General features: G+C 44.6%; 1 protein-coding gene across 2 annotated transcripts in view; it reads right to left on the bottom strand.

The window, feature by feature from the left end:
• Positions 1 to 27261, bottom strand: part of Ak7 (adenylate kinase 7) — a 61078-nt gene that overhangs the window by 23101 nt on the left and 10716 nt on the right. For both annotated transcript variants that reach the window (XM_047542174.1, XM_047542175.1), the window contains exons 5-10: positions 19180 to 19290; positions 13116 to 13196; positions 10533 to 10621; positions 7922 to 8012; positions 6329 to 6406; positions 4614 to 4763 (exon numbers count right to left, since the gene is read on the bottom strand). In XM_047542174.1, coding sequence (XP_047398130.1) covers positions 4614 to 4763; positions 6329 to 6406; positions 7922 to 8012; positions 10533 to 10621; positions 13116 to 13196; positions 19180 to 19290 — 600 coding nt within the window. The remainder of the gene's footprint in view (positions 1 to 4613; positions 4764 to 6328; positions 6407 to 7921; positions 8013 to 10532; positions 10622 to 13115; positions 13197 to 19179; positions 19291 to 27261) is intronic.

The raw sequence follows: 27261 nt of genomic DNA, 5'->3' as shown, positions 1-27261 counted from the left end.
AAAACTTCTAGAGCTGATGAATTCACAAAATAACAGGATACAAGATCAATATTCACAAATTGATAACTTTCCTATATTCCAATAATGACTGTGCTGGGAAAGAAATCAGGAAAACTATCCCATTCACAATAACCTCAAAACAAAACAAAACAAAAACTTGGGAATAAATATAACAAAGGAGGAGAAAGACCTCTATAATGAAAACTATAGAATCCTGAAGAAAGAAATTAAAGAAGACCTTAGAAGATGGAAAGTCCTCCCATATTCTTGGGTACACAGAATTAATATAATTATTATTAATATTAATTTTAATTTTGTTAAAATGGACATATTAACAAAAGCAATATACAGATTCAATGCATTCCCCACAAAATACCAATGACATTCTTCACAGAACAGAAAAAAAAAAAGTCTTAACATTCATGTGGAAGAATAAAGACCAAGAGCAGCCAAAGCAACCCTGAGCAAGCAGAGTCACACTGGAGGCATCACCATGGCTGATCTCCTTATACTACAGAGCTATGGTAACAAACTGCATGATATGGGCTTCAAAACAGACACGAAGACCAAAGGAATAGAATAGAAGACACAGATACAAATCCACATAGTCAGTCATCTGATATTTGACAAAGGTGCCAAAATATATGTTGGGGAAAAGGCAGCCTTTTAAACAAATGGTGCTTGGAAAACCTGATATTCATATGTAGAAGAATGAAACTAGATCCCTCTCACCCTGCACAAAAGTTAAATCAAAGTGGATTAAAGAGTTAAGAATTAAATACTTGGGAATCAATCTCACAAAAGAGGTGAAAGAACTCTACAATGAGAACTACAGAACACTAAAGAAAGAAATTAAAGAAAACCTTAGAAGATGGAAAGATCTCCCATGTTCTTGGATAGGAAGAATTAATATTGTCAAAATGGCTATACTACCAAAAGTGCTATACAGATTCAATGCAATTCCAATTAAAATCCCAATGATGTACCTTACAGAAATAGAGCAAGAAATTATGAAATTCATCTGGAAGAATAAAAAACCCAGAATAGCTAAAGCAATCCTTGGCAGAAAGAGTGAAGCAGGGGGTATCGCAATAACAGATCTTCAACTCTACTACAAAACAATAGTAACAAAACGGCATGGTATTGGTACCAAAATAGAAAGGTGGATCAATGGTACAGAATAGAGGACACGGACACAAACCCAAATAAATACAATTTTCTCATACTAGACAAAGGGGCCAAAAATATGCAATGGAGAAAAGATAGCCTCTTCAACAAATGGTGCTGGGAGAATTGGAAATCCATATGCAACAGAATGAAACTAAACCCATACCTCTCACCATGCACGAAACTAAACTCAAAATGGATTAAGGACCTCGGAATCAGACCAGAGACCTTGCATCTTATAGAAGAAAAAGTAGGTCCAGAGCTTCAACATGTCGGCTTAGGACCAGACTTCCTCAACAGGACTCCCATAGCACAAGAAATAAAAGCAAGAATCAATAACTGGGATAGATTCAAACTAAAAAGCTTTCTCTCAGCAAAGGAAACTATCAGCAATGCAAAGAAAGAGCCTACAGAGTGGGAGAAAATCTTTGCCAATCATACTTCAGATAGAGTACTAATCTCCAGAATCTATAAAGAACTCAAAAAACTCTACACCAAGAATGCAAATAATCCAATTGACAAATGGGCTAAGGAAATGAATAGACATTTCACAGAAGAAGATCTACAAGCAATCAACAAACATATGGAAAAATGTTCAACATCTCTAGTAATAAGAGAAATGCAAATCAAAACCACCCTAAGATTCCATCTCACCCCAATTAGAATGGCAATTATCAAGAATACAAGCAACAACAGGTGTTGGCGAGGATGTGGGGAGAAAGGTATACTCATACATTGCTGGTGGGGCTGCAAATTAGTGCAGCCACTTTGGAAAGCAGTGTGGAGACTCCTTAGAAAACTTGGAATGGAACCACCATTTGACCCAGCTATCCCACTCCTTGGCCTATACCCAAAGGACTTAAAATCAGCATATTACAGAGATACGGCCACATCAATGTTCATAGCTGCTCAGTTCACAATAGCCAGATTGTGGAACCAACCTAGATGTCCTTCAATTGATGAATGGATAAAGAAAATGTGGTATATATATACAATGGAATATTACTCAGCCATAAAGAATGATAAAATCATGGCATTTGCAGGCAAATGGATGAAATTGAAGAATATCATGCTAAGTGAGATAAGCCAATCTCAAAAAACCAAAGGACGAATGATATCGCTAATTAGTGGATGATGACACATAATGGGGGGTGGGAGGGGTTAGTGTTAGGGTTAGATTTAGGGTTAGGGAGGGGGGCAAGAATGGAGGAAGGAAGGACTGTATAGAGGGAAAAGAGGGGTGGGAGGGGTGGGGGAAAGGGAAAAACAACAGAATGAATCAAACAACATTACCCTATGTAAATTTATGATTACACAAATGGTATGCCTTTACTCCATGTACAAACAGAGAAACAACATGTATCCCATTTGTTTACAATTAAAAAAAAAAAAAAAGAGTTAAGAATTAGGCCAGAAATTCCGCAGTTGCTAGAGAAAACACAGGGTCAACACTCCAACGTATTGGTGCAGCGCTGACTTCCTTAACAAGATCCTGAAGCTCAAGAAATAATACTAAGAATCAAAAGGTAGGATGCCATCAAATTAAAAAGTTTCCGTAAGCAAAGGAAATGGGTGCATGAAAAGAGAACCTACAGAATGGGAGATCTCTGCCAGCTATTTTGGCAGGGAATTAATATCCAAAAGGGGATTAATATCCAGAATATATAAAGAACTCAAAAGACTTAACACCCAAGAAATGAAATAACCTAAACAATAAGTGGGTTAAAGAACTAAAATAAACAGACATTTCTCAAAAGAAGAAACACAAATGGCCAACAAATATATGGAAAAATGTTCCTAGTAGACAGGAAAATGCAAATCAAAACTACATTGCACTCCAGTTAGAATGGCAATCATCAAGAATACAAATAACAATAAATGGTGGAGAGGAGGTAGGAAATTCATACACTATTGGTGGGACTGTGAATTATTATAACCATTTTGGAAAGCAGTATGGAGTGTCCTCAAAAGACAAGGAATGGAAACCACCATATGACTCCACAATCCCACTCCTTGGTATTTATCCAAAAGAAGTATTATAGTGATACAGGAACATCAGTGTTTATAGCAGTACAATTCATAAAAATCAAATTATGGAACCAACCCAGGTGCCCATCAACAGATAAATGAATAAATAAAATGCAATATAAATACACAGTGGTGTACTCTTCAGCCATAAAGAATAATGAAATTATGACATTTGCTGGTGAATGTATGGAACTGGGAGACATCATGCTAAGTGAAATGAGTCAGATTCAGAAAGTCAAGACTCATATGTTTTCTCTCATATGCAGAAGTTGGAGCAAAGGTCGGGGAAAGTGAGGACAGATTCCATAAAAACAGAGGGGAGATCAGTGGAGAAGAGGAAGGGGACTAAGGGGAAAAGAGGAAGGACAAGAAGAGGGAGGAATGGCAGAATGAAATGGACCAAACTCTGCTATGTGCATATATGAAACTATCACAGAGACTTCTACCTTTATATATATTTATAGAGCATAAATAAATAAATAAATAAATAAATAAATAAATAAATAAATGGAAGACTAGTAGAGGAAGGGAGGAGGGCTAGGGAGGAGGGGAGGGAAAAAGGAAGTTCTGGGGACTGAAATGGAGCAAATAATATTCCATGCATGTAATGATTATGTCAAAATGAGCCCTACCATTATCTATAACTAATGATGCACTAATAAAACATTAAAAAAAAAAAAAAAGAATACTGGGGCTGGGGAGATAGCTCAGTCGGTAGAGTGCTTGCCTTGCAAGCACAAGGCCCTGGGTTCAATCCCCAGCACCCAAAAAAAAAAAAAAAAAAAAAAAAAAAAAAAAAAAAAAAAACCCAAAAAGAATACCTAGTGTACCTATCTTTCAACACAAAAGACAGTTAAGTATGTCAAGTCATGCACATTAATTAGCTTAACTTACACATCTCATATTCCACAGTGGATACATATTTTAAAACATGCTGTATATGATAAATATATACAATTTTTATTTGTTAATTAAATTTTAGAAAAGAATACCTACCTTGAAAGGTTCTGAGGATTAAATGGTGAGTGAATCCTCTGGCCAGTAGAAAGAGATCAAAATAGTTCTAAGACATCTTTTACCCACCCTCCCCTGAAACTGGCTGACCAGGAAGTCACCTGGGTTCATTTCCTTGCATAGACAACTCTGCCACAATTATTCTTGAGCTCACCATCAGGTTCAATTTGCATAAGCTACTATCAAAATTCACTTTAAAATGTATAATGTTCCATTGACAAGTATTAATGTAACATGTGGATAGATTGTCAGACCTGGATAAATTTGTCAAATTTGAAAACAACTTGAAGTTATAAGTTTGGATATTTGAAAAAGAAGATACTTTGATTGGCATAATTGCACCAAAAGTCAGTTTCTTTATTTTGCTTACATCAGAAGTTTAAATAAGAAATGGTTATAGTTACCAGTAATCCTCTGCTTTGCTTGTATTCTTTGAGGATATTGTTGATATTTTCCACAAATCCTGTCTGGGCAACCCATCGGATGTTAAAATTCTCCTTCACGAAGACCCCTTCCATTCTTAAGTTGACCAGCAAATGATCAAGACACTCTTGCTAAGGGTTAAGGGAAAATTAGAATTTTTTGTTTGTTTCATATTGACAGTTATAACAAACCCAAATCATTACAGTTCTCGAGGAAAAACAAAATGCGTTCATTAATTAGGAAGTCAGTTCGTTCAGTGCTGAGTACTGATGGGCACCTATTTTGATAACAGGGTATCATTATTATTTATTTTTGGGGTGCTGGGGTGGGACCAGGGCTTCAGGTATGCTAGGCAAGTGCTCTGCACTGAGCTGCAGGCCCTGCTGAAGCGCTCTCCCTCCGGAAGTCCACTCTCTCGCTCCCCCGGGGCAGGTGGTGTGGAGGCTCCTGTGGTCAGCTGGACAAGCAGCTCGAGGAAGACACTGCAAGTCCAAGCATAAGTTTTCCTTTTAAAATTTATTTGGGGGGCAGTATTGGGAACAAGCCCAGAGCTTGCACATCGCAGGCAAACGTTCTTTCACAGAGCTACTCCCACACCCAATGCTGTTTAAAAAAAAAAAAAAAATTTAAATAGTATCTACTTTTTGAATAATGCAGTCCCATGGTTTACAATCCAAAAGAATGAGAAGTATAGAGGAAAATGTTCCCTCTGGTCCCCAAACGCCAGCCACCCAGCTCTGCTCCTCAGAGGCAAACAGTGGTGTCAGTTCTTATGGCACCATATCTAGCTATCTATTTTGGGCGTACTGAGGATTGAACCCTGGTCCTTTTTTTTGTTATTTTGAGACGGGGTCTTGCTAGTTGCTGAGGCTGGCCAGGAACTTGTGATTCTCCCAGCTCGGCCTCCTGCATAACTGGGATTACAGGCATGTGCCACCAAGCCCTGGTCAAATATCATTTTTATTAAATGAACTATATGTAAACATGGTGCTTGAGCCAGGTGCCATGCCGCATGCCCTGGCATCTGAGAGGCTCCTCAGGAGGCTGAGGCAGGAGGATCGCAAGTTTGAGGTCCACCTCAGCAATATGGAAAGACCCTGTTTCAAAATAAAAAGGGCTAGGTATGCAACTCAGTGGTACAGCATCCCTGGTTCAATTCCCAGTACTTAAGAAAAACAAAAGAAAAGAAACAACAACAACAAAAAGGATTATATCTTTTGAAAAAATTTTTTAGGTGTTGATGGACCTTTTCTTTATTCATTTTTTTATATATGGTGCTGAGAATCAAGCCAGTGCCTCACACATGCTAGGCAAGCGCTCTACCCGAATCCTGGCCCCAGCCCTGGGGTCACATCTTAAAGCAAGCTTAGAGAGCTCACTACATAACTAGAAGTCGTTTGTTGTTGTAGATGTGATGAAGTGTTGGAATCTCAGTCGGTTGGTGGGATTTTAGAAAGAGACCAAAATGAAGGTGCCCAATGTTGGTGTGGCAGTTTGCATGTCAGCTTCCAAAGGCCTGTTCTGACCATGACCTCTGAGGGGTTGTCACCAACAAAAACTGATGCTCGAAGAAGAGGAGTCGCCATGGGGTACCTAGTGGGCACGCTGTGACGTCAGGCCTCCACCTCCGAACTTCAGGAACCGGCGTGATTTAGGAAAACAGTTTTTATCAAAAAATAATTTGTTATATACTAACTTTTAAATCCTTGATTAGGTAAGCATTTTCTTTGGGTACTTTCTGGGTTTTCCCAGGGCCGGTGTGTTTACTGATGCACTGTTAGGGAAAAACAGAGATATCATTTAGTTTACCTGTAAGATTTTATCTAAGGCTTCCCAACTGAATAGAGGGTAGTGCACAAAGAGGATATATTTGTTTATTTATTTTGAAAATACATTGGAGATAGAGATGAGTAAGGCCCCGTCTCTGACTTGAAGAAGCTGCCAGTTTGAAAAGGAAATAGACGTGTCACAGATAATACCCTTGCAGCTCAGCAAAGGAGGCTCTGTTTTATTAAACAAAAATCGTGAGAGCCCACTGGTTTGGACTGAACTCCTGCACTAGGCCCCAGCAGACCAGACCGAACCAAAATGGAGTGACCCATGCTAAATGCCACCCAATCAAACTGAAATAGGAAAGCAGATAGTCTCCAAACAGAGCTATTTTCCCTCAAAACAGGAGATTGTTGTCTACCTGAGTCAGCTTAATTAAGGAAGTGCCCTTTGCTTTAGCCCTTACAAAAAGTAACCTGATGGGAATCAGTGGCGTTTGCTCACTATTTGGTTCCCTTGTTCCCACTTACAATACCCACTGTTCCACCACAACCCATGGGAGCCCTTGCTGTTTTGTAGAACGGAGGCTTTCCCGAATCATGAATTGAGAATAAAAGCTAATTAGATCTATAACTAAATTTGTTATAATTTTACCTTTGACAGTCTGCATTCCCCAGTACCCCAACTTCACATGCTGAAATCCTAACATCTGGGGTGAAGGATTTAGGAGGTGGGGCTTGGGGGAGACAATCAGCTCATGAGGGTGGAGGCTCATGAATGAGATTAGTGCCCTTATAAAAGAGGCCAGAGAGGCTGCCCTGCCTCCTTCCAGCACGTGAGCACACAGGGAGAATGCAACATCTATGAAACCAGAAAGCTGGTCTTTGCCAAATCTACCAGTGCTTTGATCTTGGACTTCCCAGCCTCCAGGACTGTGAGGGTTAAAACCTGCCCAGCTGTGCTATTGGGTTATAGCAGCCAGATAGACTACGACACTCTGGGATGGAAGAGAGGCATCTGGCTTGAGGGGGAGCTTTGCAGGAGGCAGGGAGGCTGCAGAGGAAGATATCCGAGCTGAATCTCACAAACATGTAGAGAGTAGGCAGGGGAGAGAAGGGAGATGGACACTGGCCAGGCTGCAGGTGGTGGCATTGGCCAGCATGGCCTGGAGGTGGCCAGCAGGGCTGGTGAGCCCGGCCATATCAGCACTGTGAGGACAGTGTCTCCACACACGTTTTAGGACTCCAGGTGTCATTTGTGTGTCCTTGGTGCAGTGGCGCTCTTCCTCCAAGCCAGAGTCCTGCAGTGGTCCTTCCTGTTCCCCTGGGCATGCTGGAGGAAGGCCATGTTGGTAGTAATTCCCCAAAGCACATACTGCAAACACCGAGTTCTACTTTTAGGGACATTGCATTTTAGGAATCCCCAGTCTTATTAGCACAACCAATTCCATGACTGTTGTTTAGGGCGTAAAGCTATTTAACAAATGGCACCCAAGGGTGGGTTGAAACAAGGGCTGTACCTTGACGAAGTCTTCCAGAGTATGAGCTGACTCGTCCACAGCCACCAGGTAATGGAGCTTTGGCACGTGGTCTATTACATTTTGTATCACTCTGCAGAACAACGGAGAGAATAATCATCAGAGAGGAGAAGCCAAAGACAGGCAATAAGCTAGAATCCACGGAACTCCCCCCAGACATGGCATTTGGTGGGTTAGTAAGTTAGCTCAATCGCCAACAAGGGTGGAGGTGGGATAATTATCCAAGGATACTCCTGCATCCAAGGATGAGGAAGGTGTTAAGGAGTGAAGGGACAGGTCTCAGGTTGACCGCCTACTGGGAAGGTGTGGAGCCAGCCGTTGGAGTCGGAACTGGCTGGCCCTCTGTCTGGGCTGCTCCTAAGCACCTCGCCCATCAAGAAGACCTGACCCTGACAGCACGTTAGATCAGGAAGCTCCTGCCCAGTGAGTCTCCCAACTGCTTGGAGTCGGTGTTTGACAAAGTGAAACGCTGATTCAGAGGGCGGCATCTCAAGGAAGTCACGTAGCAGCACAGAGACCTAGACTGAGATGTCCTACTCTGAATGGATGATTGTCAACATTTCTGGGTGCTTGACCCCATGCCAGGACTGGCCGAGCACTTTACAGGTGCTCTTCCACTGAATCCCCACAATGAACGGCCTTATGAGACAGGTACTGCTACCATCCCGGATTTATAAATGAGGAAATCAAAGTGAACCAACCTTCCAAATCCACAGAGCTCTGGAGAGGGCAGAGCAGGGGTTGGACAGATTGAAGAATTCCAGAGAGCACTACAGTTAATGGAAGTCTATCACAAGGCTCCATCCACCTGACCCCAAGTTAGCTTCCTCTTAAGTAAAAATGAAAGAAAAATGCACACATCTAAATACACTAATGAAGGTTCATTTCACATTTGTTTTATATCCAATTTCTCAGAGTATTTTTTTCTTTTAGCTTCTTAGCTTCTATTAAATATTTGACAATCTTCAAAGAAATTTGGAAGAAGAAAGCAGTGTTACTTAAGAGGGCCCCAGTTCTGTAATGAGTGAATTTTCACTCTTGAATTTATTGGGAGGAAGATGTTAAAGATTAATGCTAAGTATTTTGTCCTAAGAATACAAAAGAGTCTTTCAGCTATATCTTTAAAACCCGGTGACATAATGTATAATCTCTGCAGAAGCCCAGGGCATGTTTGGCTCCTTTGTTCCCAGAGTTAACAACGTAGGTTGGAGCAGATCTAGGTTTAGTGGAGTTGAAACTCTTAATTTAAGGGATTCTTTAAGAACAATAATAAAAATTAGGTGTGGGGCCTTGGTAGGGGCACACACAGGGGAATGGCCGTGACGTCTAAGCTTCATTTGCTTCCTGGTAAAGATTTCTGGGACCACAATTAATCACTTGTGGCCAGTGGATGAGGGGAGGGCGGAGGAAACCAGGCCCTCTGTGAAGGGTAGAAACGGCTCCCTCCCAGGGATGCACCTGGGGTGCTGGAGTGGCCCCTGGACCCTGGAAGTCAGGTCTTCCAAGTAGAAGTCTCAGGACCCGACTGGGTGCAGGTTGAGGTCTCTGTGAATGTGCAAAATGGGTCAGCCAAGTTCTCTGAAGAAGCCATGTCTGTATTGGAAATCCTGAGACTGTTCAACCTCTGCTGAGTAGAACCCTGTGGCTGTGGAGAGATGATTGTCACTGGTCCAGAGTTGAAATTATCTTGGGCTCTCTTGGGCCCTTCAGAAAAGCAACCATTCACTTTTTAACCTCTGTGTGTGACCTAACATTCCCGTGACTATTAGGTAAACCTCTTGGAATGTATTGCTAAGCCTAGTGACCTCTACCCTCCTTCTGCCCTAGAGCTGCGTGCTGCCCGTTAAGCCTGTTAGCTACGGGCAAGATCTTCCTGCTTTACGCATTGCACTCGCCTGATGGGTCAACCAATGTATTTGCTGATGTATTGACTTACAGGTAACTTGGGTTAGCGTTCCTGGACTATAGTCACTCATGTTTGCCTCAGAATAAACTACTTTCTTATTTCCTTAAAAGCAGAGTTTTTATTTTACATGGGCACTTTACCTACAATTGCAAAAAATAAAAGAGAAAAATCCTCAGTTCGAATTTGTCATCTGATTTCTGGAATTTAAGTTGGTAGGCCTGACGTACCAATCTCATCTGGGACAAAGGAAAAGAAAAACTGTATTTCCGTAGTGTACATAAGGAGTTCTTTCTTTTTCAGAAGGCTTACTCTGCTGACAAGGTTTCCAAGAGATGAACTTGAACTTGTCGTCAGACGTGTGCAGTTTGCAGGCTGAGTGTGTGGCTTGGTGGTGGAGCACCTGTTAGTGTGTCTGAGGCCTGGGTTCCATCCCCAGCACCACAACAAAAGAAGACAACACAAAACAAAAACCTAGAAGTGTGGCCCTCTTAGGGAGACACGATTCTCAGCAGATGCAAACAGAGATGATAACTGTAGCTCCTGCGGGTGTGTGGGCGGGCGGGGGGGTGAAGAATACAATCGGCAACACTGGTGAGGGGCTGAGCCCTGTGGGTTCTCAGGACAGGTTAGTCAACAGGTCCACACACGAACCATCTAGGAGAGTCCCCTTTCTGAGAGAATGCTTACCCTGCCAGGTCGAGAACATGAATTGCTGGAATTATATTTGTTCCATCTCCAAAAACAGGTAATGCAGGAACCTCACCCAACCAAGCTATCTGAAAAGGAGAACAAAGAAAGCATTTTCCCCAGTTCTATGGGTTTGACTCTTGTAGGTCACAAGCAGGTCCACAGTCAGAGCAACCCAGAAGAGCTGACCAGCTGCTGAGTCCCCTCCAGCAGAGGCTTCATAAACCAGTCCTCATGGGATTTATGTTGGATCCACTCCTCTCAGGAGGAATAAAGTGTAACTTCAGGACATTATATTAAGTGAAATAAGTCAGACCCAGAAAGAAAATTACCACGTGTCCTCTCACGCAGGGAAGCTAAAAACAAAAAAAGCTGGGAAGCGCGAGGGCGATGAAGGGAGGTTGGATTTGACCAGGACTTGGGAAGTTCACGATGGGTGAGGAGGAAGGAGCTGGGTTCTGATTGTGCTTAGGTGGAGAGTGGCCCCGGTTTCTGAGATGGGGCCCTGGCAGAGGAGCAGATTGGGGGTGACTGCAGGATGTGTGGAAGATACTGGGGTTAAGGGACGGGGCAGGCCGCTGGACCTGTAGAGCTGGAGCCGGGGGTCTGGCTGGAGAACGAGGTCTGAGGGTCCTTGAGGCCCGACCTGGGAAAAGAAGGGGGACCCAGGGGAGGAGCGTAGAGGGAGGGGAGGAAAGGGTGGGCGGAGGCCCCGAGTGCCAAACTGTGCGTCAGGCGGCGGAGGGGTGGCCGATGGGACACGCAGGAGTTTTCTTGGGCTTACCCTCTTCAGCTGCCATATTTATTAAAGAACGAACTCAGCTGGTCCTTTCCCTTCACCTCTCCCCTGTTCCTCTATCCCTCTTTTTCAGCAAAATTCCTCTTCAGCTCCTCTCCACCGGTTCCCTCTAGAACCCACTCCCATGAGGCTGTCGGCCTCGCAAAGACCCAGTGGTCAACTCTCGGGCCTCACCTGACTGGATTACGGGTGCTCTTTGACATAACTGGTTCTTTCTTTCTATTTATTTATTTGGCAGTGGTGGGATTTGAACCCAGGGCCTCAGGCGCTCCACCACAGAGCGGCCCGGCCCTCACTCTTCTGAGATGACTGTTTTGCTCTGCTCTCTCCATGCTCCCGTTTCTTCTCCTACCCGCTGGGCGCCGCCTTGCGGCTCCTTCCCGCATGCCCTCTCCTCTCCCTGTAACCCCTACATATCAGTGTCCCATCGCATCTCTCTCCACGTCCGCCTCTCTGGCCCCACAGATCTGAAAGCCTTGCACCCGAGGGCGGCCTGGGAGGTGGCGTCTCTGATCCTGATCTCTGATCGCCAGCTCTCACGTCCAACAGCCTGGCCGCACTACGCCTGACAGCAGTCATCACCTCCACAGATCCAGGCTGGCCTCCTGCCTTCCCCGTGCATGCGCCCTGCCCCACTCCCGCAGGCCCGCCCGCCTCATAGCCTGCGACCCCCAGAGGTCCACTTGCTGAGACCTACATCCTTTCAGGGGTCCTCTACTTTTCTCTGTCACCTTTGCATTGGAGATTTGAACCATCCCACCGCCTCCGCCTTCAGGATACACCCACACCTGAACAGTTCCCGTCTCCACCAGGGGCACTCGGACACCCCGCTCCTGGCTCGCCTCCCTCCCTCTCGCTTCTGCCCTGCCCCTCTCTGGCACGTCCTCAGGTAGGGGCAGAATGGACGCATTATTTTAAAACTTTTGTTGTTACAAAAGTTTGTTACAAAACGTTTATTGTTACTTTTGTGCTCAAAACAGTCTAATGGTTTCTCAACTCAGGAAAAAAAAAAAAAAAAAAGCGAAGCTCTCACAGTGGCTAGGACTTGGGTTCCATCTGACTCCCTGGGTCTCCTGGGCCTCCCGGGCCTTCCCGCCAGCACATTTCCACCTGGGTCTTTGCATTTCAGTCCAACTACTTGGAATGTTCTTTCCCCAGAAAGCAACTTAGTTACTTTAGAAACTTTAGCAACTTAGTTACTTTAGAAAGACCTCCCTGAGCCTCACATGTAAGCCACATCCCTGTCCCTGACCCCACCCCCGGCAAGCTGACCTTGTGCTGTTGGTTTTTGTAGCATGTTTCAACATCTGAAATATTCTATATTTGCTGGCTTCTTTGTTAACTGTCTTTCTCTCTTCATGCTACTAGAAGGCAAGCACCCCAGGGACAGAGGCTTTATTATTTTATTGCGTCCCGTGCACCTGTAACAGTGGGTGCATGGTAGGTACTCAGTAAATATTTCACAAATGAAAGGAAATCCGTCTTTTCCTTTACTATTCTTAGTGTGGTGAATACGAGTTGTTAGCAAAGGGAAATAATCACAGGTGGTCATGGTAGATGCTCAAGTTTTCCGTTATTACACTGAACTAGACATGTCCCGAAGCAGTTGAAGACACCTTCAAACTGCATATCCTTATTGCGGAACACTTTTTATTTGTTACTTGTTTGTGGTGTGGGGGACAGAACCCAGGGCTTCACAGGTTACACAAACTCTCTACCTCTGAGCTCCAACCCCAGACCTATAAAACATTTTTTAAAAATCCACAGTCATTGAAAAGTCATACCTTAAAGAAAGTGTGTAAGATGCCTTCTTCCAGTCCATACTGAAGTCCTGCAGCAATTACATAAGTTGCAAATTTTTTGACCTGTTGGATAAAACACAGAAAAAAAGCTGAACCTAATGTTATTAATCCTCTTCAACTAGATCGTTTGAGAAGCTAGGATGAGCACTGTGGGAAGTCTCATCAACCCTTTCAGGATTCTTAGGTGCTGTTTAGGACAGAAATAATGTCCTTTACAGGGGTAAAGACACCCCTGCATTATTCAGGAATGACTCTGACAACTGTTAAGACTGAGTTGGGTGCTGGTAGTGGTGCACGCCCATGATCCCCGCAGCTCAGGAGGTGGAGGCAGAAGGATCACGAGTTCAAGGTCAGCCTCAGCAACTTAATGAGGCCCTCAGCTACTTCATGTCTCAAAATAAAATAAAAATTAAAAGGCTAGGATGGAGGGTGGTGGTAAAGCACCTCTGGGTTTAATTCCTTGGTACAAAAAAAATCTTTAGTTGGGGCTCCTAATTCAATGAAAGCCAGAGCTTTTATTTGGGAAAGTCATCCCAGCACTGAGGGGGAAGGAGGCTATGAAAACGGGTCCTTCTGCGAGGTGCTTTAACGAGGTCACGTTCCCAGGCCTGAATGGGGGTTTTCGCTGGCACGGGGGTCGCCTCACCCTACCTGGGGCAGGTCAGGCAGGTGAGACTTTGCCTTGGTGGAGGCTCTGGGGATTGATCCCAGGGCTTAGGCGCATGCTAGGCAAGTGCCTACCACTGAGTCACGACCCACCCAGCATCTCTCTATTTTATAACCCTCCTCATGGTGCCGACAGTGGCCCAGGGGAAATGGGCTTTCTGGCGGGTTGAAGTGCAAAGCAGAGAGAGTCTGGGCACTGACTCTTCTTCCTCTGGTGCCCTCCCCACTCATATTCTAGTACATACGTGACCTGGATGATGCGTAATTAAAAACCCGAGCTGGGTGCAATGGTACTTCTGTATTCTGGGATACTCGGGAGGCTGGGGATGGAGGATCATTTGAGGCCAGCCTGGGCAACACAGTGAAACACTTTCAAGATACAAATAAATAAATAACAACGAAGCAAACCCTCAGAGAGCCTTGTGTGGTTGTTGGCACAATGTTTTTCTGTATTGCTGATCAAAGGTCCAAGTTAACAAGGAGCAGCAACCTCTAGAGGGCTGCTAGACAAGTGTTCTACCACTGAGCCCTGTCCCCAGCCCTTCCAGGGAACATGCGACTTACAGACTGCCAGAGGCTGCCTCACTTCAGATCAGAATTTTTTAAATCTTGAGTTAATTAGATTGTGTTATGGTTTGGATGTGCAGGGTTTCCCCCAAACTCCTGGGTTAATGCAGGAACAAGCTGAGGTAAAATAATTAGATTACGAGAGCTGTAACCTCCTCAGATCATCCTAGAGTGAACAGGTGGGGTGTGGTCCCCGGGGGTGTGCCCTGGAAGGGTGCATCCCTCCCACCTGTGGCCCTTCCCTCCCCCTGCTTCCTGACCTCGGTGAGCGGACAGCTCTCCTCCACAGGGTCCTTTCCCCATGACATGCTGCCTCCCACCATGGCCCAGAGCAATGGAGCCTGCCGTCTGTGGACTAAGACCTCTAAAACCGTGAGCTCCAAATAAACTCCTTGTCCCTAACTTGTTCTTGTCAGGTATTTTGTCATGGCAATGCAAAACCTAGCCAAATCGGATTGGGAATTTAATCTTCCCTGAGAGGAAGCTGTGTGGTGACTGGTGTCTTCCAGTAACCCATCACCTGGCTGGAGTAGCGTGGTCGGTGCGGTGGGATTATCAGGCTTTTGTCTTTCTTTGCTTCATTTCTTTTTTTCATTTGTGTGGTGCTGGGAATCGAACCCAGGGCCTCCTTCCTGCTAGGAGCCACATCCTGAGCCCCCCACTGCAGAATGAGGTCCTTATTAGACTTCACCACTGCCGCCACTGCTGTTTGCATTTGGAGAGTTGGATGTGGGTAAATTCAAGGAGGGAACGATGAACTGAAGATAGAGCCCAAGCAGGAAATGCCACAGGGTGGCAGAATTGGGGCCATGGAATGAGGTTTTGGGGAGCAATTATATCACTGTGCCATATGGATCTGGAACATTCTACAAAGGCCCATGTGTGTGAGCACCTCAGTCTGCTGCTATTGGAGGTGCCAGAACCTTACGGGGGGGGGGGGGAGGGGGGAGCTGGGGGGGGGTCTTCAGGTCACTGTGGTCTCTCTCTCATTCTTTCTCTTTTTTTGGCTCCAGCTATGAGGTGGCCTCCCCCAACACACACTCCCACCATGATGTACTGTGCCACCATAGGCCAAGGCAACAGGGTCAATAGGTCATGAACTGAAACTTCTGAAACAGTGAGTCAAAACAAGTTTTTTTTCTTTATAAGTTTATGATCTCAGGTATTTTGTTATAGTAACGGAAAACTGATCAACACATGCTATAAATGGTCCACATTCCAACCTGTGGAAAAGCTAAGCAAGGTGATCCAGTTTCCTGGGTTCCCCTAACTGAACCAAGTAAAGTGACAGCAAAAGATTCCCAAAGCATTTTAAAAGCCTATGAGCAAGAAATAAATCTTGCAGATCCTCCTCAAGCCCCAACTAGATGGGCACGCAGTTGCTCTCTGGGAAGAAATTAAATAATTTTTGTGGTGGGTGTGAGTGTAGCTGAGAATTTGGAGGGTAGGAGAGGGGCTGAAAATGAAATAAAATAGAGAAAGATTTTAAATGTGGGTATGGGGGTCAATTCAAGTTAAAAAAATGCCCTTTTTGGGAGGGGGATGTGCTGGGGGGGTGATATTGGCCAAATCATATTGTTACATTGTGTGCATGTACAAATATTAACAACAAATCCTGCTACTATGTACAACTCTAATGCACCTATAAAAAATGGGAAAAAAAATGCTCTCTTTGCACTCATCTTCTCTGATATGTTTCAGGAAGAAATCGGTTTCAGCTTTGTTTGTGAACAGCCTTGTTTTAGGAGGTTTTGAATCTTTCATGGATCACTTTGGTTGAGCTATGGTTTGGGAAAAGGTCCTGGGAACTGAACTGGCTGAAGTCAGGGATTGGATGCCTCCCACTGTACTTAAAAAGACACATGCCAGTATTTCACTTGTACTAAGAATTTGAAGGGGGTCTACTGGGGAGACAGAGACCTTTAGAGAAGTGGGATAGAAGGCTTGAGAGTGGATGGCAGGGAGTGCGGGCCTCAAGCAGACTATGACTCCGAGCACATCACTTCCTGTGACCAGAAGGTAAGAAAGGGCAAGGACGAGTACCATGCCGGGGCTGTGGGCGTGGCTCAGCAGTGGTGAGGCCCTGGGTTCCATCTCCAGCACACAGGAAAGAAAGGAAGAAGGAAGGAAGGAAGGAAGAGAGAAGGAAAGAAAGAAAGAAAGACTGGCATCAGCCTCGGCCGGTATCAGAAAGCCAAAGTCTGGTTGGCTTGTTTGAATTTTGGTGAAACTTTGGAATGGTATAGAGTCATACATACCATTTATGGGAAAGAAGTTTCATTTTCTTTTCTGTGCTAATGTCATCAAAGAATGCAATATTGGGAAGACACATAGTGAACATTTTAGTCTAATCAAGTTTAAAATATTTCTGTTCTGCTCTTCAATAGCTATCCTGGACTTACTTAAGGGGAAAACTCCTAAAGTGTGCCAATAACTGGTTGATTATAGACAATACATAAATGGAACATAACAGAAAAGCAATCCTAATCTGTCATGATCCACAGACACAGGGACCTTTTCAGAGTTAGGTCTTATGTATCCCAGACAGTGGGAAAACTACTGGCATCAGACAGTATTCTACAACATTCTATTGGAATACCAGTCTTGGTATCGATTTTATTTTATTTTTTTTGTACTTCAGACTGAACCCAGGGGATCTTCACTACTTAAGCTACGTCTCTGGTTTTTCATTTTGTACTTTGAGACAGGGTCTTGCTAAATTGCTTAGACTGGCCTTGAATTTGTGATCCTCTCGCCTCAGCCTGTAGAGCTGCTGGGATCGCAGTTGTGTGTCGTCAGGCCTGGCTTGACTTACGGTATCAGTTCTTAATTGTTTTTTGATAACTTAGTTGGCAAATGACTGAGATAGTAAATATTGCATTTATCAAAGATATAAAAAATTGAGCTTTCGATGTAGATTTTTGGTAGAGCCTATCATATGTAAAGCCCGGGTTTGATCCCTAGCATGGGGGGGAAAAAACAGAAGGAAAGAAAGAAAGAAAGCTGGAGATAAAAAGAATAGATTTTTACATGAAATACAGATTTTATTATTTAAAAGACATTTAATGTTTTATGATAAAGATTAATGTTAATAAGATGATAATATTTCTTCACTTTAGACTATTAGTTTTTATGTGTGATCATGTCTTTTCAACTAATGAATTAGACATGATAACAACCATGAATTTTAACAAAATAATAAAGTTATAGAATTTGGCACTTGAAGAAATTTATAACATCTAATCCAGCCCCTTTATTTTATTTATTTTAAACTCAGAAGTTATGGGTGGGTGTGCGGCTCAGTGGTAGAACGTCATCTGGCACGTGCAAGGTCCTGGGTTTAATTCCCAACACTAAAAAACAGATAAAATGACCCCAAAGGTTGAATGCCTTGGTTAGGGCCATAAGTTAAATATGGACAGAAAATGAGCCTGCATTCCTCATTCTAATATTTTGTACTCACAGTGGACTGTATTGCTAAGGGCAATGGGTTTTTTACCATCAGTCAGAACTCAGGGACACTTGAACTTCTGTTGTAATATCCTCCAGCACCACTAGGTGTCACCTTAGAACTATTATTCCACATCACTTAACTGGGTCTTCCTCTAGTGGAAAAAAATGTAAGGGACTCTTTGGAGATGCCTGGGGTTCTGTGTAAGTTGACGATGATAGAAGCACCTACTTCACAGAATTTAGTAAATCACACATGAGGTCCTGGAAGGTTACATGAGACCCATGAGTACAGCTAAGCCCCAGTGACTTCTCAACTATCACTGCTTCTTCATTACCAGGGTATGCCCACCATTTATGCTGAAGAAAGACTAGAGAAATAAAATAATTTTATAATAGATATATGTCAAAATGATACATTTGTTGCAACAGAAGGCTAATAAGATTTTATTTCTTTATCCATTCAGTACTGGGGATAGAATCCAGGGCCTTGTTCCTGTAAGGATAGCACTCTGCCATGGAATCACACCCCAGCTCTAATAAGCTATTATTATTGTTTACATGAACTTCTCAGTCATCTGTGTGTCTTAAAAATCAGTGACTGTGGATGTGCCAAGACAAACTCTATTGAACGATAGAGTTTTGGAGTCAGGGGATGGAAAAAAATAAAAGCAAATCCCTAGGCCTCTTGTCAGATGGATTTCGGTTTGAATCCCAGCCCCACAACTTTCCTGCGGTGCCTGTGTCTATGAAGGGGACAGAGGTGCCGGTGGACAGTACCACTGTTGTAAGGGGTAGATCACACCAGGCGGAGCAGTGCCGGGGACTGCTTGGTAAATCAATCCTAGTTATGTGACCGCGAGCAAGATAACCCCTGGAAGACACCATCTCCTTACGTGCAAGATGAAGTTAATACGCACTTTTCAGAGTTGCTTTAAGAAACAAATGAGATAGATCCTGAGACCAGAGACAATGTGGCTCCCCTCCTTCCCATTTCAACTGAGTTTTTTTTGGCTCTTCTGGACCAGGAGACTCTTGGGATGTGCAGACCCCAGATGGGTGAGGGCTGGAGCTCCGTGGGCGGGTCGAGGGCCTGGGCCAGCACCCCTAAGACAGTACATCTTGGGGTGAACCTGGAGCTGAGAGATCTTGGGTTTAAGTACAAGGACACTTAAACAAAGGAATTAAAGAGTTGTGGTGTGCAGAGAGCCAGGAGCCCTTCCAGCCGTGCAGACAGCACTCAGAGCAGGACAAATATTACCTTGACCAGGGTCGAGTAAATATGAACGAGGAAAAAGAAGCCATGGTACACTGCCTCAGAAAACCCTTTTTCTACCCTAATGTTCTATGACTCCATACTCACATTTTTTCCAAATTTAAGCACCATTTTTTCAGCATTTATGTGGTCTGTAAAATTAGGATGATGCTTTCTTCTTCGATAATCCTCTTCAGTAAATGGGACCTCAGTATCATCCTACAAGAGGGAAAAGGAGCAGACCAAGTGCATCAGAGTCTGTAAATCTCCTCAGTCCAGAGATGTGTTCCTTGAAGCTCTAGTAAAGCTTACAACTAATGCTTGTCGGTAGGGTAACTATGGTCAACAGCAATTGTATATTTCAGAAAAGTCAGTATTTCAACATTCCCAACACAAAGAAATGGTAAGTGTTTGAAGTGATGGATATTCCAATTACCCTGATCTGATCGCTGTACATTGTATACATGTATTAAAATGCACCCCGTCAGTACGTACAACTAAAAATAAAAATGCATTATTTAAAAACAAACAAAAATTCTTGCTTATTTTATTTATGTTTATTTTTTTGTGGTGCTGGGACTGGAACCCAGGCTTCATGCACGCTGGGCAAGTGTGTACCACTGAGCCACAGCCACAGTTCACTACTGCTTAACAGTGACTTCATTTCTTGAAAATGCTTTAGCTAGCTAATTTAATAATTTAAGTTTAATCTAAACAAAATTAAAATGTGACATGTCTTTTATTTTATAGAGACAGTGGCAGGTTGTCACTGTGATTCCACGCAGGTATTAAATCATTTTAGTAGTCCATGCAATGTACCTGTCCCCCAGAGGTGCTGGGGTCGGAACCCCGGATCTTGCATGTGCTGGGCACATGCTCCACCATCGAGCTACATTCCCAATCCTTATTTTTAACTTAAATCATGATTTCCCCCCTCTATTCAACACTGCCTCTCCCTTCTCTGTAGTTGATCACATGTTAATATAGGAACATTCCAGGTGTAAGGTTCTATCTTGGGCTCTGTAAACTGCTTCCATCAGATGAGAATTGCACATTCAGCCTCTCCACAGTCACCCTCCCTGCAGGCCCCAGGGGGATGCCTCTGAGACCACCCATTTAAAACTTCCTGGGGACTCAAAAGGAACAATTGAGAGCCATGTAATTTCCTAAACATCTGTCCAGACTTTGAGGTCCTCTTTGAAAATACAATGTTCTTCATGTAGCCTTTCAATCATAGCACATTGATCTAAATTAGATAACCAATCCAGAGCCCTTGAGCCCAGAGCGTACAGGGAATCAATCCAAGGCACAGAAGAAGCAGGGCACACTCACTGTTGGAGAAACCCACTTGCACACCTGCACGAGAGATGGGAGGAAACCCCCGATGGCTGGAGCCAAACTGGGAATTGGCAGGGGATCAAGCAGGCAATAGCCAGATTATCAGGGCTTATGGGCCGTATTAGGAGTTTAGGTTTATTCTAAGATGGAAGGCTATTGAATGGTTTTAAGCTTTTTAAGCAGGATTGCAACATGATCTGAATTATATTTTAACAAGATCACTTAAGCTGTGTCGTGGAGAATGGCCCAAAAGAGTCGATGGCAGGCAACAGTCACACAGCAATTTTAAGTAGTCCAGGAAGCTGAGGGCTAAGACTTGGGCCAGAAAGTTGCAGAGGATACAAAGAGATCTGGATGGCTTTATGATACACTTTGGAAGATGAATTAATGGCATTTTCTAATGCCTGGCTGACAGCTGGAAGTGAGGTCAGAGCAGTGAATGATGGGATGCCCTTGGGAGCTTTCAAGATAAAGGTCAAGTTAATCCACCTCAATTCTGTGCACATAGTACAGATTTGATGAATATGCACTGTATGATCAGAAGTCCTCTTTTTAAACTTCATTTCTTTTCATTTCATTTTTGCAGTGCTAAGGATCAAACCCAAGGCCTAATGCCTGCTCGGAAGGTGCTCTGTCACTGAGTCACCCTCCCAGCTCCAGATTATCCATCCTCTCAAATGGGGTTGCCAGAAAAATACAGGTCACTCAGCTGAATTCGAGTTTTACATAAATGAATGATTTTCTATTGTAAGTAGGTCTTCAATACTTACACTAAAAAAATACTTATGATAAAAAATTACTTGCTGCTTATCTGAAACTCAAACTTAACTGAGTGTCTTTTTTTATATTTTTATTTGCTGACTCTGGCAACCCTACCCACAGGGGGTCTGGAAGCAGTGTGATCAGTTTTGCCTTGGAGATGAAATCAACTTAGTACCTCCATAGACCTGGATAACATGACTATTATAGCAGCCAGCCTGCCTGATAGATGCTCCTCTGCTCCCTGTGACTGCCTGTGACACCTCTCTTCTAGGGTTTGACCCACCCTCAGTCCCTTTGGCTGCAGTTTTATAAGGTGAACTGCAAGACTCTCTGGACACAGTTTTATATATATATATATATATATATATATATATGTATATATATATATATATATTTATTTATTTATATATTTATTTATTTATTTTTTACAGTGCTAGATAGAACCCAGGTCCTCATGCATGCCAATCAGTGATCTACCACTAGGCTACATCCCCAGGCTGGGCCACAGGTTTTGAATAAAGAAAAGAGAGAATAAATTCTTTGGCCAGCTGCACTGCAGTCCATAAATTCAAGTCAACCAGGACTTTAAATTCTGAGCTGTCATTCCTTTATTCCTGCTTGGGAAGGAGACCTGGCTGTGCGTTTTAACCTTTACTACCTACCAGGTGTTGGATTGTGTTCCTTTGGTCCTTAATGTTCACTTGCTACAATAATAGCAACAAAGTATATTTCAATTTTTTAAAAAAAGAGATGGGATCTTGTTGTGTTGACCAGGCTAGAGACTTGAGTGATCCTTCTACCTCAGCCTCCAAGCAGCTGGGATGGCACCCGAGTACCCAGCTTGACAATCTCCTTTCTAATGGGTCTCTGTGTGTGAGCACCCATGTGAGTCACATGCTGGACACTTATCCTAAGTGGCTATTCTTTCTGACAACAAGAGCCTGTCAGACTTTCTTATTCTGGACTATTTGATTTCATCAGGGTCATCTCTGGTTTCCTCTTTTCACTCACCCATTCAGAAACAAGAACATAGCAGACTTCAAAAACAGACAGTTACAACAGAAAAACAACAACAAAAACCCCACCCTGTATATTAGAATTCTCTTAGCTACTAAAGTTAACACAAATAAACATTTTGTTATAGTCTCCCTTTTGTGTCAAACCTGGTTTTATGTAGTTTTGTATCTGTTTGGATGCTTTGGGCTACGAGTCACATACGAGCAAGCTGGAAATGGCCAAAGCACCAGGAAACTCATTTCTGCAGTACATGGGTGACTCTGGCACCATGGGCTGGCCTGGCTCTGCTTTCTGAGGCACACTTAGCTCCACCTCCCTTTGAGCATGGCTGTGCCCTTCAGCTGACAGCAGATGGGCAGCAGCAGGTACACGCTCCACAACCAGACCTGGAAACATCCACAGAGGGAGAAAGACTACATCCTCCTCGAGGTCTCTGCTAATCAGGGAGGAGCCACTCCCAGAGACACAGCTGGCTTTCCTGAGCTGAGACTGGACCCTGCTGGTCTCCTGGCACACGACTAGACCACACGGCCCAGGCTCTCCTGCAGCAGATGTGGACTATAGCCACAGGGATTCACAGAAGTGATGAGCACCTCGACCCAGCTAGATTCATAAAGCTCCCCATGACCCTTCACGGCTTGGTGTAGATGTGCACACAGCCCAGGAGGCCGTTCTGGAAGGTGGTTGAGCCAACTGAAGGAACCCCCTGTTCCCAGAGTTGGGAGGAGACAATCCTCAGAAACACCTGTTTTACATTTTACATATGCAAGAATTAAACTTCCATCAGGGTGCAGTGCTGCCCACATGCAATCCAGCAACTCAGGAGGCTGAGGCAGGAGGATCTCAAGGTTGAGGCCAGCCTTGGCAAATTAGTGAGACTCTGTCTCAAAAAACAAAATAAACGCACACATGACACATACACACACACACAAAACCAACCAACCAACCAACCAACCAAAAAACAGTGCTGGGGTTATAGTTCAGTGGTAGAGCACTTGACTAGCATGGCTGAGGTCCTGGGTTCAATCCCTACTACTGTAAAAAACTTCCACTATGTTTAAGTCATTTGCATTTTGGGGGTTGGTTTTTTACACCCTCAAACTTCAGAATTGAGTTGTTGTCCACCTCTTGAACAGCTGTTGGCAGGAATGGGACCATCACGGTAAGTGTGGATCAATCAGGCTTCCTGCCTGGAGCTGGGGCAGTCTCCCTTCCTTGGATCTACGGGTGGTGTGGACACCTGAACAAATGAGGGCTCTGCTGGCCAGGGGGACAGCGTGGTGACTCCCTGACAGGAAGCCAGCCGCAGTCACACAGCCTCGTGTGCCCCCTTCCCTTCTGAGTTGCACGATGGAGTCCTGACTTGTCACTGTCATCTGATTCCCCTGAACCATGACACACCAGTCAGGATCCTAGCAGGAAAAAATAACCTTCTCAAAGTGGGTAATTTCAGCAGAGTTTAACAACAGGGCTATTAATGAAGATGTGGGCAGAAGCAGGGAAATCCATACCTGCAGCCATGAATAGATGCTCTCTACCACTCCTAGGTCCAAGAGCATCAAGGGAGCAAGTGATCAGAGCCTGGTGACAAAGCCGGGTGCCCGACAAGAGCAGCGGCTTTGATGACAGCCAGCCCCCAGTAGCAACTCTGCAGAAGGGCATTGGGGGAACAGATACCCTGACCTCATTCTTCTTTCTTCCCTCCTCTGGCCAGTGTGCCCCTTGGCTGGACCCAGGTGGAATTAGAGGACAAGGCTGCCTACTGACCTAGCCTCACCGTCAGAGCAGGGCGGAGAAGGACAGAGTGCATCTGGAGGGGCCGGTGGACAATGTCCAGCGCATGGACTTGCTGCTGATGCTCCCCTGCTCACAACTTGGTGGGTGGGGACCTTTGTCTTCCTAGCACTCCCTGGACAACTCGGGAAGTAGCTGGGCTTTCCAGCACCACCAGTGCATCATGGACCCGTCCAGACATTTACCAACCCATGGCAGGTATCAGTGGCCTCCCACAGAATCCTAGAGCCACTCTGACTGGACAATGGATGAACATGTTAGCGATGAATGTGTGCATGGGTGAGACCCAGAGGGCTGCTGTGGGGCTACTTGGCATAGTGACAGAGTTGAGGTATAACTTTCATGAGCTCATGAGTTTCAATCATTTTTCCAACTCATCCTACTAGTGACTCCTACTTAGAACTGGCTTCCCCAACTGACTGTTAAAATTTCCTGGGATAATCACAAGAAGAGAGAAACAGAGAAGAGCAGAGAGAAAAGTTTAGCTGAGTTCCCACACCTCCCCAGTCCCTGATGCCCAGCGGCTCAGTGCATGGAGTGTTAGACATTGTTTTTATCTTTACAACAACTTCCTCTTTCTGGAGATTACGCTATCTCCAGCTGGACTGTCCTAACCTAAGTTCCTACTCAGCTCATCCTGATTTCAAACAGAAGCCAGATCTTCCCCTGCCACGTCCCCTCCTGCTGGACTTCTTGGGGACAGACATGTTTGCCTTGTATGGCCGTTTTTTTTCCACCTGTAACCACTTTCACTATTATTTCAAAGCAAAGCTCAGGTGCAGTATCATTTCATCCATGAATACTTCATTAGTTTTATTGTAGCTGAATTTATTAACTTTTCAAATATTTAAATTATCAGGTCTTATTTAAGAAAGTCTTCCATATAAATTCTATAACTTTTCTTTAAAAATTGAAGTTTTGCTTTTTACTTTAATTATGTAACCCTTCTGGAATTGACGTTTTGTGTGGAGAGAGGGAGAATCTGGGAGGGGGTGAAGGGAATGTTCCGTGTCTTGATTGTTGTGATGGTGCAGGATCCTGCCTTTGTCCAAATCCATACTGCACAGGAGAGGGGGCTAATTTACTATATGTATAGTAAATGTGATCTTAGTAAATGTGATCTTCAAAATCATCATTAGCCACTAGGAAAATACAATTAAAACCAGTGCAAGGGCTGGGGTTTGGCTCAGTGCTTGCCTAGCATGTGTGAAGCATGGGGTTCAATCCTCAGCACCACATAAAATAAATTTAAAAAATGAGGGTATTGTGTCCATCCACAACTAAAATAAAAATAAAAATTAAAAAAAAAAAAAAAAAAAAAAAACAGTGCAAGGGTGGGGGGCTAAAGGACCCAGGAGCCAACATAGGAGCCCTTTCTCCCTATTTTCTTTGGGGAATCAATAATTCTTCACTCTTGGTCCCTTTAGCTCAGGGAACTAACTGATCATCCCTGGTTGAGAAGGGGTTATATGATCCCCGGTCTGGAGACGAGCCCACCGCATTGCCCTGGAATGAACAGTGATTAGCTCAAGATTAGGCCCGTGACCTAAGACCTGGCCAAAGGGCATGTTCCAGTCCTGGCATGGGACCCGACCCCAGAGGAAAGCAAAGGGAAACTCTGGGGAGCATGCCCAGGGCTGCCGGGAGCTCAGGGCAGATGGGAGCTACTCAGGAGGAAAGAAGCAGTGCGAGAGTGAGCACCGAGCTCCAGGCTTGTCGCTTCAGCCTGGAGGTCCAGCTGTGCCTGCAGGCAGTCACTGGACTTAGCCATTCTCTGAGTTGGTCACCTTGCCACTTTGCTTAAGTCAATGGGGACAGTCCGTCAGGAAGGCTGCACACGGTCAGCCAGTCCACTGGTCTATGATCGTCAAGCAGGAGACTGCTATGGCTTAGACAGGAAGTGGCCCCAAAGGCTGAGTGGAGACGATGCAAGAATGTTCAGGGGTGAGATGACTGGGTTACGAGAGCCTTAACCGAACCCGTGCACTCACCCCTCATAGGGGTTAGCTGGGTGGCGACTGTAAGCAGGTAGGGGTGGCTGGAGGACACAGGTCACTGGGCAGTGACGCTGGGGTTTATATTTTGTCCCAGGAGAACAGAGGCCTCTCTGCTTCCTGATTGCCAGGTCCTGATCTGCTTTCCTCCTCCACACCCTTCATTGTGCTATGATGTTGAAGGAGAACAAAGAGACCCTTGCAGACTGAACGCAATGAATAACAGTCCTTGAATCACTTAAGTCACCCAGAGCTGGCTGGAAATTCACCACTGTGGTCGGGCCTCTCATCAGACAAGCGCCCCTCTGCCTTGGCTGGGATGCTGTGCTCAGGGGTGCCTCCTGTGCCCCGTCGGCTTCAGTTCAGGTCACAGAGGTTTCCCCAGGTCTGTATGGGTCTTCCTGCAACTGTTGCCTTGAGTGAAGCAGATCTTTTAATGGCTCCCATCTGTCACTGTGCTCCTTCAAGATCATAGCTATGGCGAAGCGCGACATGCCTGGCTGGTGAGCAATGAATAGCCATCACTGATTTTCTGCCTTGGCAGTACTTGATCACTTTAAATTTTATTTCCAGGTCAATGACTTGACCTGGCCTCTTACTGTCAACATTCGCAGTGGATTTTTGGTGAACAAAACAACATGGGATTAAATGAAGCACAGGAGAAAAATGCTGTAATCAAGAGATCTGGCAAACGAGGTGGGTGAGGGCTGCCAGTGTAATGTGGCCTGCGGCTTGACGTGGAGGAGGGTGGAGTGCACTCTAACAATAGAAGTATAGCATAGTAAATGCATAAACCAGCAACGTGGTCTTTATGGTCAAGTACTATGCACTGTAGGTAACTGAGCGTGCTACACTTTCTTATAGTGGGCAGCTCAGGAGTTTGGTCTACACTGTATTTCCCCAAACACAGGCACAGCGCTTGTGTCAGGACCTCAGGAGCGCTACAACATCACTAGGTGACAGGAATGTTTCTGCTCCGTTATGCCCTTATGGGACCACCCTACAGATGGGTCCCTTCAAACAGCAAAACGCTGTTATACAGCTCATGACTACAGCTTACAAGGTAGAATTTTAACATCCCCTGTGCCCTGTAAGCCAGGGGAGTCCTGTAGAATCAAATGTGCTTAGAACCAGTGAACCCTGCTACTCACAGGTACAATACGTTTATTTTTATGTGGTGCTGAGGATCGAACCCGGGGCCTCGTGCATGCCAGGCGAGCGCTCTACCACTGAGCCTCAACCCCAGCCCTGCACACCTGTAAAGGGAGTAAGAAAGCACAACTCG

The sequence above is a fragment of the Sciurus carolinensis genome, chromosome 2 (assembly GCF_902686445.1).
Source record: "Sciurus carolinensis chromosome 2, mSciCar1.2, whole genome shotgun sequence".
Taxonomy (NCBI): Eukaryota; Metazoa; Chordata; class Mammalia; order Rodentia; family Sciuridae; genus Sciurus; species Sciurus carolinensis.
Note: the sequence above shows the minus strand (reverse complement) of the source record. Positions and strands in the feature narration are given on the sequence as shown.